Genomic DNA, 18,252 nt, shown 5'->3' on the forward strand with positions numbered 1-18,252 from the left:
GGAGCCAGTCCCTGGGGCCGTGAGCGGTGGGACCTTGAAAGTCCAGAGCAGAACTGCCCGGCCTCTGGGTGCAAGCCCGGGACGCGCCAGCCCCCGCTGCAAAAGCAAAGGCCACGTGTATTTTTGCCAAAATCTCAATGGAAATGTTTCTATTTGTGAACACCACAGTTCCGTGTGCACAAGGGACGTGACTATAGCCTCTGCCAGTTCATGGTTCCAGTGGCCGCTCAGGAAGCACCGAGCACATGTCGCAGTCTGGACAACACGGGGCTTGCTTCTTTCTGGGCCGGAAACCACGATGCTGGAGACCCCTGTACGGGAGCGCCATCACCATCTACTCCGCAGACCTTCTCTACATCTTGGGTGGAAACAATTTCTGAAGCTGGGTCTGTAGTGTTTCCTAGTCTCTCTATTTAGAGCAGGCTTTGGGTTGGGTAATTCTTCCTTAGGATATAAACCTCCCATTTAAGGTGATCAATCACACTTTCTGGTACAAACTAATGTTAAACAGGACAACTGACCTCCTGGAAATGCTGAAGGCCTTGTTGATGCAGAAAGCTTTAAGAGCTTCTTTAAAACTTCATTTCTGAGCATAAAGTCACTTCTCTTGAATCACCACAGATGAAGGACTTTAAAAACCAACGTCCGGCCCATCCCCCACTGCTCTAGTCTCTGGAACCCCAAACGAAATCATCAAGAGTTTTGAAAACAAACCAAAAAATTTTATTTAAAAAAGTAAATTTTAACTTACTTTTATAGATCATGTGTTAATGCTGACAGCAACAGTCTGGAATATTTAAAACACTCTGATTTTAAAATACATTGAGGTCTGTGCAGCTCATTTCCTCCTGAATATATTATAAAACTCACAAACGTTTCTTTAGCTGTGTTGTTTGGTCGTGTTTTGTGCAGAAGTCAGGTTGCAGGGCAGGCTCTCCACCAGACATGGTCACAGAGCCATTGGCTGCGGGTCTCCAAGAAGCAGCGGGGCCAATCTCAGCAAAGCCCGCACTGGCACGCTCAGCTGCTTGGATCTGAACAGGAGTTCGGCGAAGCTGGTGCTCCCTGGAGAAAGGCAACAGGGGAGAGGTCACGCCTCTGGGCAGATGCAGCCCCTCAGCCTCCTGCAAGGAGCTTCGGCCACACGAGCCATCATTCCCTTTAGAAACAACTACCCAAACACAAGGTTAACTATGAATTTCCCTGATGCCCTGTGAAATATAATTTGACATAAAAACTTAAATTCACCCATTCTGTACTTCAGAAAGTGACCTATAAACAACTATATGAAACTATTTTTATTTAATTACATGTATCATTTAAATACAATGAATAAAAAACAAAATAGCTTTAATAAAAATCAGTTAAGAGAGAAGAATATGAACATTTAGTTTATTAGTATATACAGATGTTTGGGCTCTGTGAAGAAAAATCCATCCTTTTCTGAATGCAAATAAAAGTTCATATATGTGTAAAGTTTAGGTTTTTTTTTTCCCAGAGAAGGTTCCAAAAAGTAACACCCACCCATGAATGAAGACAAAAACACCCTAAAGAAAATAACTCACTAGAAACGTCTCCTACCAAGAAAGTAAACAGAGAGGGAATAATGCAATGAAGAGGGTTCAGGACTGCAGTACCTTCCAGCCCCACGGAGGGCAGGTGCCGGGGAGCTGGAACGGCGTGGTAGACCAGGAAGCAGGCCAGCATGCTCAGCTGAGACTCCTCCCAGGGCCGCCCGCTGAGATAGGCATGCACACACACATCGCCCCCAGCTGCGAGAGAAACACCCGTGAGACCTCGTACTGGCAGGCAGAAGGAATGCCTTCTTTTCCTTCTTTTTCATCAAGAGCTCAATGAGCACATACCACACACTAGGCAGGCACTATGCTCGGCATTAAGGCTATTGTGGTCAACCTACAGAGTGCCTGTCACTGCAGAGTTTAGCGTTGTGGGGACAGATCACACAAACCAAGGCATAACTGCACACTGTGAGGAGTGCTATAAAAGGGCAGTGGCACACTGCAGCTGTCTCCCCAAACACCCACTTCACCACCCTTCCCTCCGCTGTGTAGCACTTGAGGGGACCAACTTCAGCTCCAAGACTAGATTCTGATTAGTCTCGACCAGATTCTCAAACTTGAACCAGGAGAACTGATTGAAACACATGCAGAATTTCTTGAATGGGGCCAGAAAACTTGCATTTCTAACAAGTTTCCAGGTGCTGCTGGTCTGGGGACCACTTACAGACCCAGCGGTCTGGGCATCGGCAGTCCCATTCTCCCGCCGGTGACTGCCCAGGGCTAGGCAGACCTGCGCACTCACTGAAGGACATTCTCTGCCACGGGACTGACTGAGGAACATGCAGGAGTTGCAATTCAAGTCCAAAGTGTGAGATGCTGAACAACGTGTTTGCTGGAGGCGCTGGGGAACAAAATACCCGGATTCCTATGCAAAGCTCAAAGCAGCCATTCTGTTCTCCCTCTGGGCAGCACGCTGAGCTTGAGGCAGGGAGCCGCTAGACTCACTAATCCAAGTTCTTGCTTCAAGAAACTGGAAAAAGGAAAGCTTGCTTTTGGTTTATTTTGCTTTTCTTTTTCCAGTTTCTTGAAGCAAGAACTTAGTGTCTTGAGACCGTTCCTTTCAAAGTGTAAGCATTCAGTGCTACAAATTTTCCTCGCAGCACGACTCCCGCTACCAGATCTCAGAATTTGCTCTGAACCTGCAGTAATTAGACAGTGTAGTCCTGGCATAGAGACAGACAAACCGACCAATTGAGTCCAGAAACAAATTCACATTGATTATTCAGGCAACTGATTTCCAACAAAGCCCCAAAGCAATTTTATTAGTCTTTTCCACAAATGGTCCTGTCCTGAAATAACTGGACATCTATTTAAAAACAAAAAATAAAGAACCAACCGACCAAAACCTCCACTCCTACCTCATACCATATAAAAGATTAATTTGAGATGAATTATATACCTAAATATCAAAGATAAAACTGTAAATCTTTTAATAGAAAACTTTAAAAAGTGTTTATGACCTGGAGTAGGAAAAACTTCTTGGACAGCTCTGAGGAAGCAATAACCATAAAATAAACTGATAAATTAAACCTCATCAAAACTTAAAACTTCTGTTCATCTAAATCACCCTTACGAAAAAGAACAGGCAAAAAGTAGAACATATCTTCAAGCCAGCTCACGAAGAACTTGTAGCCAGAACTTGTAGAAGCTCCTACAACTCTATAACCAAGACAGCAGATTTAAAATGGGTAAAGGTTAAACTTCACAAAGGTGCATGAATGACAAAAAAAAAGCACATGAAAAAGTAGTTAACACCATGAGTCACCAGGAAAATGCAAATTAAAACTAAATGAGAAACCACTACCTTCACCAGCCTGCCTAAAATTAAACCAACTGACAACGCAAAACTGCACTGCAGCCCCTGCTGGCGGGGGCGGGAAATGGCGCAATTTGAAAAGTAAGGGACTGTAGTGATGGAGCAGGCACAGATGACAGAAGGGCTGCAGAAAGCTGGTGACTGCTGAGGCTGGAGGATGAGGCTTATTGAATTACTCTGCTTACTTGTATTATGCTTTAAATTTTCCATAATAAAATATTAAGAAGTTAATAAGACTTCTCTAAGTTCCTAACTTAAAACCCATTTTCTTTGCTCAAGTTAAAATCTAATTAACCCTGGCTGGTGTGGCTCAGTGGTTAAACATTGACCCATGCACCAAGAGGTTGCTGGTTCGATTCTTGGTCAGGGCACATGCCCAGGTTGTGGGCCAAATCCCCAGTGGGGGGCAAGCAGGAAGCAGCCAATCAATGTTCTTTCATCGATGTTTCTATCTCTCTCTTCTTCTCTCTCTAAAATCAATAAAGAAAAAAAAAAAGTTAAGTAAATCTAATCAAGAAGACATACAAATCATCTACACAATATAATAAATCCAATGCATTTTTGGATGAATGACTGGCCTGGACTACTAGTGAGTGACCTAAAAGTCCATGTAGGCATTTGTGGCTTTAAGGTACAAACATGACATTTCCATGCTGATGCATAATACGTTCTATATCTTCACTGAATTTACTGTTCTCCATCCCAAAGCCAACAGCTGTCTCTTCTGAGAGTGGAGAGTATAGCTATGAGCTCTAGAACGTGGTGGTACCTAACCAGAAAATAAACACATTTGACATCAGGGCAGCACATCTGGTGGAGGCTCAGAGCGAGGCTATAACCACCCAGTGCCCTGAAGAGCAACAGGAAGGAAGTGGTTCGGTCCTGTTCTAGAGGACGCTCTAGACACTGCCAAGGTTTCACTGCGTTCTATGAAGTCTGCAAATCAGAGATTTAGGGACATCTTTCTTAACAATAGCAAAGGTCTGCTGTAGGTACTAAAACGCCAAATTGAATAGAAACAAGAAAAATCTATAAAATAACTTGTACTTCCCCCCAAAGTGAGAAAAAAAATTGTATTTAAAAAAAAGTTTAAACTGCGTAATCTCATGAATCCCAAGAAGAAACAATAGATGGATACGGATGTTGAATATAAACACTGGGAGTCTGAAATTGCTGTTTTCCAGAAATTTGTTTCCTAGTACTACAGGTAGATAGCTCTTAACTTAATTATATTCAAACTCTTAGGTTCTTGATTACTAATATGTTCAAGAATCAAGAATTGCTATTAATGTTACTAGGCTTAATATTTACCCAAACATGTATCAGAAGCATGTGAATGAACTAAAAAGAATAAAATCAAAGAGTTGACTATTAAAATCCAACTTCGGCCATGTCACACATCAGACAGTGTTCCATGAACCAAAGGCCCCATCGGCTGTCTCGGGGAAGTGGACTCACTTCGACATGTTAGGAGTGACGTCACAACTTCCCTGCAATCAGTCAGCACTTCCATGGACAGAAAGTCACTGCTACGTGATGTCCCAGGTTCTAATGGACTCAGAGTTGGTAAAACAAGCATTCATTCAATAAGCACACACCAAGTTTTCAGTGTATGGGGGCACATACAGAAGGGGAAGAAGACAGCTGCTGGCCTGAGGGCAGTGACAGCCCTCAGAAACGAAGACAGAGGCCAGAAAGAAAACACAACTTGAGCCCTGGCCAGTTTGGCTCAGCGGTTAGAGCGCTGGCCTGCGGTCCGGAGAGACCCGGGTTCGGTTCCCGCTAAGTGCACGTACTTCGGTTGCAGTTTGTCCCTGGCCCTGGTTGGTCGTGCGGGTGGCAGCCACTCGATGTGTCCCTTCACGTCGATGTTTCTCTCTCTCCCTCCCACTCTATCTGTACAAAAAATGGAAAAATATCCTCGGGTGAGGATAAAAAAAAACACAACTTGACACTAGAGAAGGTGAAACAGATTCTTAAGTGTCAAGTGCTATTTAAACTGCTATGTACTGGAAAAAAAAAAAAAAAAAATGGCGGCGGAGTGAATGGAAGCTACACAGACCATCTCCCAGATCCAAACTGGATTTACAACGAAAATAAAGACAAATCATCAGGAAGGGGCAACCGAAAGACACCTTGGAGGACCACATAACCAGGGACACCGACTCAATCCTGGTAGGCTTACGAGGACGCGAGAGGGGGCCAGGAGCCCACGGTCCGCAGCGGCCTGGGTGGGGACCAGGGGACTCGGCTGGAAGCTGCTGCCGACTCGGCTGCGTCCAGTGACCGCGGCTGGGTCCTGTGGCTTCAGCTGAGTACTACGCCCTTGGCTGAGTCCTACGAACTCGGCTGGAAGCAGCGTCCTCGGGTTAAAAGTCCCAGGCGGCTCCATGACGCAGAGTCTGGACAGAGGCTAAATTGGTAACAGCCACTCACCTTGGGCTCTGGCAGAGGAAAGGCAGACTGGACTGGAGCTGTGTGGGGACACTCGGGATTTGGAGGGTGCTCAGAGCGTTTGCTGAGTGCAGCCACGTAGGACTGTGGTCATCTTACTCCTTCCCAGGGCCCTGGGGAGAGGCGGTGGCCCCTCCCTCGGAGATTCAACCCCACCTGGTGGCCACTGAAATGCTAATTGAGGCCCATTAACAACCAGCATCTGCACCACCCTCGGGAAATCCTCTTACACTGAGCACCTGAAAAAGTTTTTCAGTCAACTCAGGTAACTACAGGTAACCTCTACTAATACCCTCCAAGCAAAAAAAGGTAGAGTATAACTACCATTCCCTGGGCTAGCAACTCTAACCAGGAAAGCTAAGACTTGACAGTGGTGTATAAAGTGGGTCCTCCCTGCCTCATCCAAACCCAGGAGAGGGAGCCACACACAGCAGAACACCAACACCCACAGGGAAAATTTGGCAGACTCCAAAGCCCACTGTGATACCCAAAAAGGTGAAAAACAGAAACAAAAGCCAAATCAAAGAACAAGAGACCTCTACCGAAGATAAGATAAATGAGGTGCAGTTAAGCAAGTTAACAGAACTAGAATTCAGAGCCATGATCTTGAGGAGCTCAACAGGATGTGTAAGGACATGAGCACCATGAGTAAAGACATAGAAATGTTAAAAATCAACCAGTTGGAAATTAAAAACCACCAAGAAGAAATGAAGAATGACATATCAGAAATGAAAAACACATTGGAAGGTCTAAAAAGCAGAGTAGAGGAAGCTAAGGACCGGATCAATGAATTAGAAGACAGGGTAGAAAAAAATCAACCAATCAGAAAACCAAAAGGAAAAACGATTAAAACACAAGAAGACAGCTTGAGAGAACCGTGGGACAACTGGAAACGTAGTAATATTCGCATCATAGGATTCTCCGAAGAAGAAGAAAATGAGCAAGGCTTAGAGAATATATTCAAAGAAACAGTGACAGAAAATTTCCCTAATTTGGTGAAGGAAGAAGACATTCAAGTTCAAGAAGCACAGAGAGCCCCAAGTAAGAAGAACCCAAACAGGCCCACAACAAGACACATAGTAATCAAACTGCCAAAAATTAAAGACAAAGAGAGAATCCTAAAAGCAGCAAGAGAGAAGCAACAGGTTACCTACAAAGGAAACCCCATAAGGCTCTCAGCTGACTTCTCACAAGAAACACTACAGGCCAGAAGGGAATGGCATGAAGTAATCAACGTCATGAAAAACAAGGATCTGAATCCAAGACTACTCTACCCAGCAAGGCTATCATTCAAAATAGAAGGTCAAATAAAGAGCTTCCCAGACAAAAAAAGGCTAAGGGAATACATTAGCACCAAACCAGCACTGCAAGAAATGTTAAAAGGATTGCTGTAATTAGCAGGAGAAATGGGAAGAAAAACAGAACCACACTAAACAAAAATGGCAATAAATAAGTACATATCAATAATCACCTTAAATGTAAATGGATTGAATGCTCCTATAAAAAGACACAGAGCCCTGGCCAGTTTGGCTCAGCGGTTAGAGCGTCGGCCTGCGGTCCAGAGAGACCCGGGTTCGGTTCCCGCTAAGGGCGCGTACTTCGGTTGCAGTTTGTCCCCGGCCCTGGTCGGTCGTGTGGGTGGCAGCCACTCGATGTGTCCCTTCATGTCGATGTTTCTCTCTCTCTCTCCCTTCCTCTCTCTCCCTCCCACTCTATCTGTACAAAAAATGGAAAAATATCCTCGGGTGAGGATAAAAAAAAAAAAAAAAAAGACACAGAGTAGCTGATTGGATAAGAAAGCATGACTCATCTATATGTTGTTTACAAGAGACCCACCTCACAACAAAAGACTCACATAGATTGAAAGTGAAGGGATGGAAAAAAATCTTCCAAGCAAACGGAAAGGGAAAAAAAGCTGGGGTAGCAATACTTGTATCTGATAAAATAGATTTCAAAATGAAGGCCATAACTAGAGACAAAGAAGGTCACTACATAATATTGAAAGGATCTATCCAACAGGAAGATATAACCTTGATAAACATATATGCACCCAATATAGGAGAACCAAAATATATTAAAAATCTTCTGGAAGACTTCAAAGGAGAAATCGATAGCAATACAATCACAGCAGGGGACTTCAACACCCCGCTGACATCACTGGATAGATCCTCTAGACAAAAAATTAGCAAGAAAACAGAGACTCTAAATGAAGAATGAGGCCAAATGGATTTAATAGATATCTACAGAGAATTACACCTCAAAACTACAGAATTCACATTCTTCTCAAGTGCACATGGCACATTATCAAAGAAAGACCACAGGTTAGGGTACAAACGAAGTCTCTACAAGTTCAAGAAGACTGAAATCATATCAAGCATTTTCTCAGATCACAATGACATGAAACTGGAAATCAATTGCAACAAAAACATGCAAAGACATTTGAACACATGAAGGCTAAATAGCATGTTATTAAACAATGAATGGGTTACCGAGGTGATCAAGGAAGAAATTAAAAACTTCCTGGAAAGCAATAAAAATGAACACACAACACAAAATCTACGGGATACAGCAAAAGCAGTTCTGAGAGGGAAGTTTATAGCACTACAGGCATACCTCAAGAAAAAAGAAAAATTTCTAACAGACTATCTAACCTAATAACAACTTAAAGAATTAGAAAGCAAACAAAAAGATAACCCCAGAGCAGGTAGAAGGAAGGAAACAGTAAAGATCAGAGCAGAAATGACATAGAGAACAAGAACAACAAAAATACAATTTAAAGGATCAATGAAACAAAGAGCTGGTTTTTCGAAAAGATAAACAAGATTGATGGACCCTTAGCTAGACTCAACAAGAAACAAAGAGAGAGAACCGAAATACACAAAATCAGAAATAAAAGAGAAGTAACAACTGACACCACAGAAATACAAAAGATCGTTAACAACTACTATGAACAATTATATGGCAACAAATTTGGCAATCTAAGTGAAATGAATGAATTTCTAGAAACACTTAGTCTCCCAAAACTGGACCAGGAAGACATAGAAAACTTGAACAGAGCAATAACGACAGAAGAAATTGAAGATGTAATCAAGACTCTCCCAGCAAACAAAAGCCCAGGCCCGGATGGCTTCACGGGGGAGTTTTACCGAACATTCAAAGAAGAACTAATACCCATTCTCATCAAACTATTTCAAAAAATTCAAGAAGGAAGACTTCCAAACTCGTTTTATGAAGCCAGCATAATTCTAATTCCAAAACCAGAAAAAGACACTACAAAGAAAGAAAACTACAGGCCAATATCCCTGATGAACATAGATGCCAAAATCCTGAACAAAATACTAGCAAATCGGATCCAGCAATGCACCAAAAAAATTATTCACCATGACCAAGTGGGATTCATCCCAGGGATGCAAGGCTAGTACAATATTCGCAAATCAATAAACGTGATACACCACATAAATAAAATGAAGAATAAAAACCACATGATTATATCAATAGATGCCGAAATAGCCTTTGACAAAAATCCAGCATCCATTTCTGATAAAAACGCTCAGCAATGTGGGAATAGAAGGATCATATCTAGACATAATAAAGGCCATATATGAAAGACCTACGGCCAACATCATACTCAATGGGCAAAAACTAAAAGCATTTCCCTTAAGAACAGGAACAAGACAGGGATGCCCACTTTCGCCACTCTTATTTAACATAGTACTGGAAGTCTTAGCCACAGCAATCAGACATGAAGAAAAAATAAAAGGGATCCAAATTGGAAAGGAGGAAGTGAAACTGTCATTATTTGCAGATGACATGATACTATACTTAGAAAACCCCAAAGACTCCATCAAAAGTTTACTAGACTTAATAAATGAATCTGGCAAAGTAGCAGGATACAAAATTAACGTCAAGAAATCAATGGCATTCCTATACACCAATGATGAACTCACAGAAAGAGAAACTAAGAATACAATCCCATTTACCATTGCGGCAAAAAAATTAAGATACCTAGGAATAAACTTAACCAAAGAAATAAAGGACCTATTTGCAGAAAATTACAGGTCATTGAAAAAAGAAAGAGAGGAAGATATAAAAAAGTGGAAGCACATACCCTGTTCATGGATTGGGAGAATTAACATCATTAAAATGTCCATATTACCCAAAGCAATCTATAGATTCAACACAATCCCCATCAAAATACCAACAGCATACTTCACAGAATTAGAACAAGTACTTCAAAAGTTCATATGGAACCAAAAAAGACCTCGAATAGCCACAGCAATCTTGAAAAGAAAGAACAAAGTTGGAGGGATCACATTACCAGATTTCAGGTTATACTACAAGCCACTGTAATCAAAATAGCCTGGTACTGGCACAATCACAGGCATATAGACCAGTGGAACAGAACAGAGAACCCAGAAATGGACACAAGGCAATATGCTCAATTAATATCTGACAAAGGTGACAAGAGCATACAGTGGAGTAAGGACAGCCTCTTTAATAAATGGTGGTGGGAAAATTGGACAGCTACATTCAGAAAAATGAAACTAGACCATCAACTTACACCCTACACAAGAATAAACTCAAAATGGATAAAAGACTTAAATGTGACTCATGAATCCATAAAAATCCTAGAAGAAACTGTAGGCAACAAAATTTCAGACATCATACGCAGCAGAATTTTCACTGATACATCACCTAAGGCAATAGAAACAAAGGAGAAAATGAACACATGGGACTACATCAAACTCAAAAGCTTCTGCACAGCGAAAGATACAATCATCAAAACGGAAAGGCTACCAACTGTATGGGAGAGCATAATTGCCAATGATATATCAGATAAGGGGTTAATTTCCAATATATATAGAGTGCTCATACAACTCAACAAAAGGAAGACAAAGAACCCAATTTAAAAATGGGCAGAGGAACTAAATAGACACCTCTCCAAACAGGACATACAAATGGCTACGAGACTTATGAAGAAATGCTCATCATCACTAATCATCAGAGAGATGCAAATTAAAACAACAATGAGGTATCACCTCACACCTGTCAGAATGGCCACCATCAACAAATCATCAAACAACAAGTGTTGGTGAGGGTGTGGAGAAAAGGGGACACTAGTGCACTACTGGTAGGAATGCAGACTGGTGCAGCCACTGTGGAAACCGATACGGTGTTACCTCAAAAAATTAAAAATGGAACGTCCATTTGACCCAGTGATCCCACTTCTAGGAATATACCCTAAGAAGCCTGAAACACCAATCAGAAAGAATATATGTACCCCCATGTTTGTAGCAGCATTATTTACAATAGCTAAGATCTGGAAAAAGCCCAAGTGTCCATCAGTAGACGAATGGATACAAAAGCAGTGGTACATATACACAATGGAGTACTATGCAGCGGTAAGAAAGAAAGATCTCTTATCCTTTGAGACTATATGGAGGGACCTGGAAAGTATCAACCTAAGTGAAACAAGCCAAGCAGAGAAAGACAAGTATCATATGATCTCACTTATTTGTGGAATATAATGAACATAACAGTCTGAGGAATGGGGTAGTCCCAGAGACGTGGAAGTGGGGTACAGACTGACAATCCCCAGAAGAGGGGGTGGTGGGGGAGAGATAAACCACAGAACTTATATGCATGTATGCATGAACAGTGGACATGGACAACAAACTGGGGACAGGGCAGGGAGGGAAGGGGAGGGGGGAAATCAGTGCGGGGAAAGGAGAAACGTCTTAACAAAAATTAATTAAAAAAAAAAAGTCATACTTATAAAACAGACCATAGAAAAATGGTTGCCAGGGAATGGGGGTGGGAGAGGCAGTGAGGAAAATAACTGTTTGGTAAAAGGGTTTAGTAAAAGGGTACAAAGTTTGACTATAAGATGAATAAGGGCTACGGATCTAATGTATAACATGGTGCCTATAGTTGATAACACTATTGTATAATTGAAATTTGCTAAAAGAGTAGAACGTAAATGTGTTCACACAAAACGGTAATTATGTGAGGTGATGGATGTGTTAATTAACTCAATGGGGGGAATCATTTCACAATGCATATGTATATCAAATCATCATATTTTATACTTTAAATATCTTACAATTTTATTTGCCAATTATACTTCCATAAAGATAAAAAAATAAATATTATCTCTGTTTTTCATAAAAAATAATTATAGTTCACATTTATTAAGTGCTATATGCCAGGAGTGTGCTTAAAATAACACATTTAATCCTAAAAACAATCTTCTGACGGTGATTAGCTCCACTTGATAGAATAAATAATCTATTCAAAGTCACATATTGTAAGAGACAGAATTTCAACCCAGGATTTCAAGCTCAAGCCTGACTGACCAGCAGCCCTATACTGTCTTTTTGGTCCAACAAAATAAATATTTAAAATATGTATTTTTATATGCTTAGAACATTTTTCAGGAAGGAGGCACTAGAAAGTATCAAAATAGTGGGTACCTTTAAGAAGAGCACCTAGGGATTAGGTACTTTCCTTTTTTATTTTATTCTATTTTTATTGTTGTTTATTTACTGGGAGTGGGGAGGGGGGGCTAAAAATTGGCCTTCATGTAATATTGGATGCATACGAATTAATATATGTAACATCCATATATACTGAGTGGGGCAAAAGTAAACTTACAGTTATTCATATGTTAAATAATACAATAATTAAAAATATAATAATAAATATAATACAAGAATAAAACACAAATTATAAAAATAAAAAAATAAGTAAAATGCTATGTACTGCTCTGGCCAGTTTGGCTCAGCAGTTACAGCGTTGGCCTGTGGGCCAGAGACCCGGGTTCAGTTCCCACTAAGGGCGTGTACCTCGGTTGCAGTTTGTCCCCAGCCCTGGTTGGGTTGTGCGGGTGGCAGCCACTCAATGTGTCCCTTTCACGTTGGTGTTTCTCTCTCTCTCTTCTTCTTCTCTCTCCCTCCCACTCTACCTGAACAAAAAATGGAAAAATGTCCTCAGGTAAGGATTAAGAAAAAAAAAGAAAAAATGTCCTCAGGTGAGGATAAAAATAAATAAATAAATAAAATGCTATGTACATTCTCTCCAGGGTTTACAGAGCAGAGTTAAATACGTTTTTAAAGAAGTTTAAGTAGATAATCAGTCTACTTCACCTAACGGGACAGGTTATATCCACAAGCATTCTGGCTTCTGCTCAGATGTGTCTTGCTTGCCAAAGAGGACATGTTAGAACAGAAAAGCTGAGTCCCACCATTATCTTGAAAGCGCAACAGCACAGGCTCTTATACCTTGTAGCCAGTGGTCCAGGGTGTTATCGATAGAGCATTTCACAACGGGTAGGAACTCAGAGTTCATGAAGAGCCCTCGCTTCGGGTGGTTCTGCAGCCGCTCCTGATGGCTTCTGGAGCTGAAAAACTCCAGCACCAACTTTATCTGCCAGAGTTCAGAGGTCTCAGACATTTCTCTTCTTCCCAGTCTTCTTACAGCCTTGAGGAGAGAAAAGGAATACCTCTTGGGTAAAAGACACAAGGGCAAATGATGTCATTCTTGGCTCAGTGGCGCTAAGAAAAAAGGAAAACCCAATAGGTCCATAGCCAGTCACCCCTGGGAACCCCGGTGGGTACCACGACATGGCAGGGGTCAGTCCAGGGATCCCAGGGTCAGAAGGCAAAAGTAACACCTCTGATAATATTGCTCTTGGGACCCATCTGAAAAACCACCGTGGTGGCAACCAGACAGGATGTTCCTCCATAGATACCTGCCCGTGATAGCAAAGGGTAAAGGTTCAGAGCCTTAGAGGACAGCACACTCCCAGCCAGCAATGGCAAACAGCTTGTGAGCTGGCTGCTGCAGGGACAGGCGCTATGGGAAGCAGTGACAGTGTGGATGTCACGCATTGACAACCAAACACTGAAGGCATTCTGGGCCTGTGTAACACTGCCTTTTAATTACTTAGCATGGTGTGATTTTCAGGTCTGGGGGATTGTCCCCTGACTAAATGTATTTCCCACTTAGCTTTTCAGTAGGGATAATTGTGCCATTAGATGATTTCCTGTGGCTTTAGGCACTGAGTCCCATATACTTATCTGTGAATTCATTGTATCATATTCACATGAAGAGCCACTTGAAACTATAAATTCTGGACCTCATCCCAGAAATTCTGATCTAGGAGCTACAAAATGGGCTTCTAGGATCTGTATTTTTAATATTTCCCAGATAAAATTAGTCAAGTTAGAAAACTACTGGCTTAGCTTAATTGCAAATTTAGGTCTGAAAAATTAAAAAGCCTTATGTGTTACTAATAACCTAGAGAGAATAAATTGATCCAGTCCTTTAGGAAAGCTGTCAAGTCCTGCATTGGCCCTTTTAGGCTCTTTTAAAACCGCAAAACACACACACACACACACACACACGCACGCGCGATTAAAAATGAATCCCAGCTCCCTAAACTACAAGCGGTGCCGTAGGTCTCTCGCTGCCATCCGCAGGGCGCGGTTTGCTCACGTCCTGCTCACTGGCACAGTCTCCTCCACAGACTGGCTCTCAGGAAGGCCAGCGCCACCGAGGAGGAGAATGGAACCCTAGCGTAAGAGAGCCCACAAAGGGCACTGCTGTCATCATAAATGCTGAGCTTTTCTGACATGCATGGAGCTTTCAACTTTGATAAAGCTTCATTTTCTGAATTTCTAAATGCAGAGGAGAAACTACACAGATGAACACTTGGGAACCTTATCTCCCTGTGCAGGAGAAGTCTCGTCAGCAGTGAGACAGGTTCCTGAGCCACACCTGATCCATTGCTATGTACGCAGGCAGCATCTCTGGCGTCTCCTGAGTAACACACTCGTAGAGGACTGAAGAAAACAGGTCCAGAATTTCCTGTTTCTGTGAAAAAGAAGAAGCTCTTTGTAGCACATCAATGTTCAGTCCAGACTCAATTAAAGAAATAACTGCAGAGCAACTACATGGCCCATTCTTAAGCTCTGCAGTGAATGACACAAAAGGGTAAAACCACTGGCTCTTTATAAAATCACAGCACAGGCAACATTAAACATCAGTAAAAATACAACCAAAATTAAGTCCCAAGAGACAGTTAAGAATTTAAATACTGTGGAGATAACCAGATCAAGACTTGGGTTGTGCTGGCAAGGGCAGGATCCAGAAAGGGGGCCAAAGATGTAGTAGATGTACCCAAAGATGGAGTAGAAACACTGAGCAGAACAAGTCTGGGGGAAGCAGCAAAGCCATGTCCAGCTGGGGCTAAGGGCAGGCACGCGCCTTCATCAGAGCCCTGTGGCCCTGGGCACAGTGCCCAGTCTTTACTAGCTGTGATCTTGGGCATGTGACATCTCTGAGTGGCAGCTTCCTCGTCTGTAAACCCAGAATGATAAGTACCTACCTCCAGGGTGAGAATTAAATGAGAAAAATGACATTAAGTATTGATCAAAGAGTCTAACACAGGTACCTCTCCTTTTCTTGTGTTTTGCCTTACTGCTCGTCACAAGTGTTGCGTTTTTATAAACTAAAGACCTTTTCCAGCAAAAATATTACGACCCTCATCACTGCGAGACCCACATTACCACGGTAAAATCAACCTGCAAAATCTCCAAGATATGTCTGTATATAGTAGAGATTCAATAAATTAGAGGGGAAAGATTATTCCACTTTACCCTCTAAACAAGAATGTATGCTAGGCTCTATTATAATCCCATTTTTAAAATGAGGAAACTGCCTTTGAGAGGGGTTAATAATTTTCTCAAGGCCACACACTGTTAGGCAACAGGTCATCGATCCCAAATCATGGCATCCCTATATCCAGTCTCTGCCATCCACAACGATGAATTAATCAGTGATCTGGGCAACCTCTGAATCCCGAAGAGAACAGTTTTATGACCAACAGTAAGAAGGGCTATAAAATACAGAGGAAACAAAACAAAATCACATAAATACAAGAAAAGGGTTGTAAACACTGAAAATATAAATCAGTACAAGAATGGACATAAAAAAGTTATCCCCTATTAAAACTAGTGTCTTAGAAAATTTAAGTTGCTTCTTCTATCAAGGTAGGAAATTACTGAATTTGATAGTTTTAGACTATGGAAAACTATTATTGCCAAGTAAAAATCTTCCAATGTGCCTGAGGCATGTCATCAATATCAAAGACAGACAAAGGTACTGTAGCCATAATTCCAGTCTTGGGGCTGAGCAAACCATGTAATACATACCTGCCCCATGTTCACAGTAGGTTTGCAGAAATATTCAGCAAATGACAGAAGTGCTGGATCTGAAGTAAATGCTGAAATCGTTTCAGGCTAAAAAAATAAACAGCAGCAGCAAATATAAGTAAGATATAAGGATTATTTTTTTTATGCTTCAAATGGTAACTTACGCAGTAGTAAGAAATCTACCTCATTTTCTTCAATGATCCCACAAAACCCAACTTTGTACAAACTTGCTGGAGCTTCATCAACCTGTCCTCAGAAGTTATAGGAAATCAAAAGGCCAATAATAAACAGGTTTTTCTTACACAAATCACACCCCCAGAAAATCTTTCCCCTCATTCACTGACAACTGAACAGCAAACTAGATTGTTACTCAAAAGATAAAGGAAAAAATTACCACTCAAAAAAAGACAAATACTGGATGATACCACTTACGTCATCAAAATCATAGAGACAGAAAGTAGAATGGAGTTGCCAAGGGCTGGGGATGGGGCGGAGAGTGGGGAGTTACTGTTTTTTGGGAACAAAGTTTCAGTTTTGCAAGATGAAAAGAGTTCTGGAGATGATGGCCATACAATACGAATGTACTCACACTACTGACCTGTACACTTAAAAAAGGTTAATGTAATAAACTGTATTTTATCCCAATAAAAAAATAAATGAATAAATAAATAAAAGAATATCACCCAAGGTTCAAGACTGAAAATGGAATATGAATATAAGTTAGCATTTTAACATTTCCCACTAAGGTTTATATTTTACTTCTGAACTCCTAGCACAACAGAAAATTGAGATGTCTTTTAATTTTTATATATTTTTCCCATTCAAACAAGCCTCAATTTACCTATTTTCTTTACAAACTGGATAGTTTGAGATGGGCTATCATTTATATAAGAAGCAACAGTGCTACTTTAAGTTAACTTTGTCCAAAAATCCTTCAAAAGTATTTCTTAGACAACCTATCAAATACTGCCCAATAATACTCACTGATGTTAACTACATCTATTTAAACTCTGGGGACTATTATAAAGACTCAGTCGTAAGCAACTGACCTAAAATGAAATATGAGTTGAATTAAAATAAACTGCTGTTTTGCCCTGGCTGGTTTTGCTCAGTGGTTAGAGCATCGGCTTGCAGACCAGAGTCCCGGGTTTGGTTTCCGCTAAGGGCACATAACTCGGTTGCAGTTTGTCCCTGCCCCGGTTGGGGTTGTGTGGGTGGTAACCACTCAATGTGTCTCTCTAACATTGATGTTTCTCTCTCTCTCTTCCCCCCCTTCTCTCCCGCTCTATCGGAAGATAAGTGCAAAAAAAATAAACTAAACTGCAGTCTCCTCACTTGGAAAAACAAAGACTGCCACTCAGTCCTCTGCTGCCACTGAGCCAGCCAGTCTGCGTGCCGTTTCTGTTCTGTGTAACTATCCTTAGGGGTCCTGACTACTTTACAGTGCTGCTAATGTATCTCCACTAGCAACACATTTGCTCATGGAATTCCTGAAAACTGGGGTTAAATTCTGAAATTCTGACAGTAGATCATGGAACACATTTCTATTGTTAAAGCTTATGTGAGTTCTGAAATGTAGAGCAAAATATGTACTGGCCCCATGGTAATGACACTGCTTCGTACGCTCTTTAACTATCTATTCATTCCATATACTAGTCTATTAGCATTCAGATACCTGGAGGATAAAGCCAATAAAATAAGGTTGACCCTGTCATTATTTTATCTTCACCAAGATTTAAGCAACAAATGGAAGTTTAAAAATGAAACTGTTACCTTGCAAAAATATTTTTCTATTTTTGCCATGAATTAAGTAAATTTTGACAGCTGAAGACAGAGCGTCGGCCCACGGACCATAGGGTCGTGGGTTCAATTCTGGGTCAAGGGCATGTACTTGGGTTGGAGGTTTGATCCCTGACCAGGCTGGAGTCATGCGGGAGGCAACCAATTGATGTATCTCTCTCACATTGATGTTTCAACCTCCCTCCCTCCCTCCCTCCCTCCCTCCCTCCCTCCCACTTTATCTAGAAATCAATACAAAAATATCCTCAGGTGAGGATTAACAAAAATAAATAAAAAAATAAAATTATTAAACCGAATATTTCTATAGCGTGAGGAGACACTGTGACTCTCCCTGCGCTAGAGGTGAATCCCCCTCAGGGTCCCGGCGCGGGGCCCACTTCACTACGGC

At 41.4% G+C, this 18,252-nt stretch overlaps 1 protein-coding gene across 5 annotated transcripts in view; it reads right to left on the minus strand.

Moving 5' to 3' along the window:
* Nucleotides 1-706: 706 nt before the first annotated feature.
* The window catches only part of ANAPC1 (anaphase promoting complex subunit 1), a 99,217-nt gene continuing 81,671 nt past the window's right edge, over nucleotides 707-18,252 (minus strand). For 3 of the 5 annotated variants that reach the window (XM_036262476.1, XM_036262475.1, XM_036262478.1), the window contains 5 exons: nucleotides 16,065-16,151; nucleotides 14,629-14,724; nucleotides 13,131-13,329; nucleotides 1,638-1,772; nucleotides 707-1,065 (listed from right to left, as the gene is read on the minus strand). In XM_036262476.1, coding sequence (XP_036118369.1) covers nucleotides 950-1,065; nucleotides 1,638-1,772; nucleotides 13,131-13,329; nucleotides 14,629-14,724; nucleotides 16,065-16,151 — 633 coding nt within the window. In that variant the 3' untranslated portion in view covers nucleotides 707-949. Of the gene's footprint in view, nucleotides 1,066-1,637; nucleotides 1,773-13,130; nucleotides 13,330-14,628; nucleotides 14,725-16,064; nucleotides 16,152-18,252 lie in introns of those variants that run through there. The other 2 variants (XM_036262477.1, XM_036262479.1) reach the window with 2 other exon arrangements.

Source organism: Molossus molossus, unplaced genomic scaffold, assembly GCF_014108415.1.
Source record: "Molossus molossus isolate mMolMol1 unplaced genomic scaffold, mMolMol1.p scaffold_m16_p_15, whole genome shotgun sequence".
Classification (NCBI taxonomy): domain Eukaryota; kingdom Metazoa; phylum Chordata; class Mammalia; order Chiroptera; family Molossidae; genus Molossus; species Molossus molossus.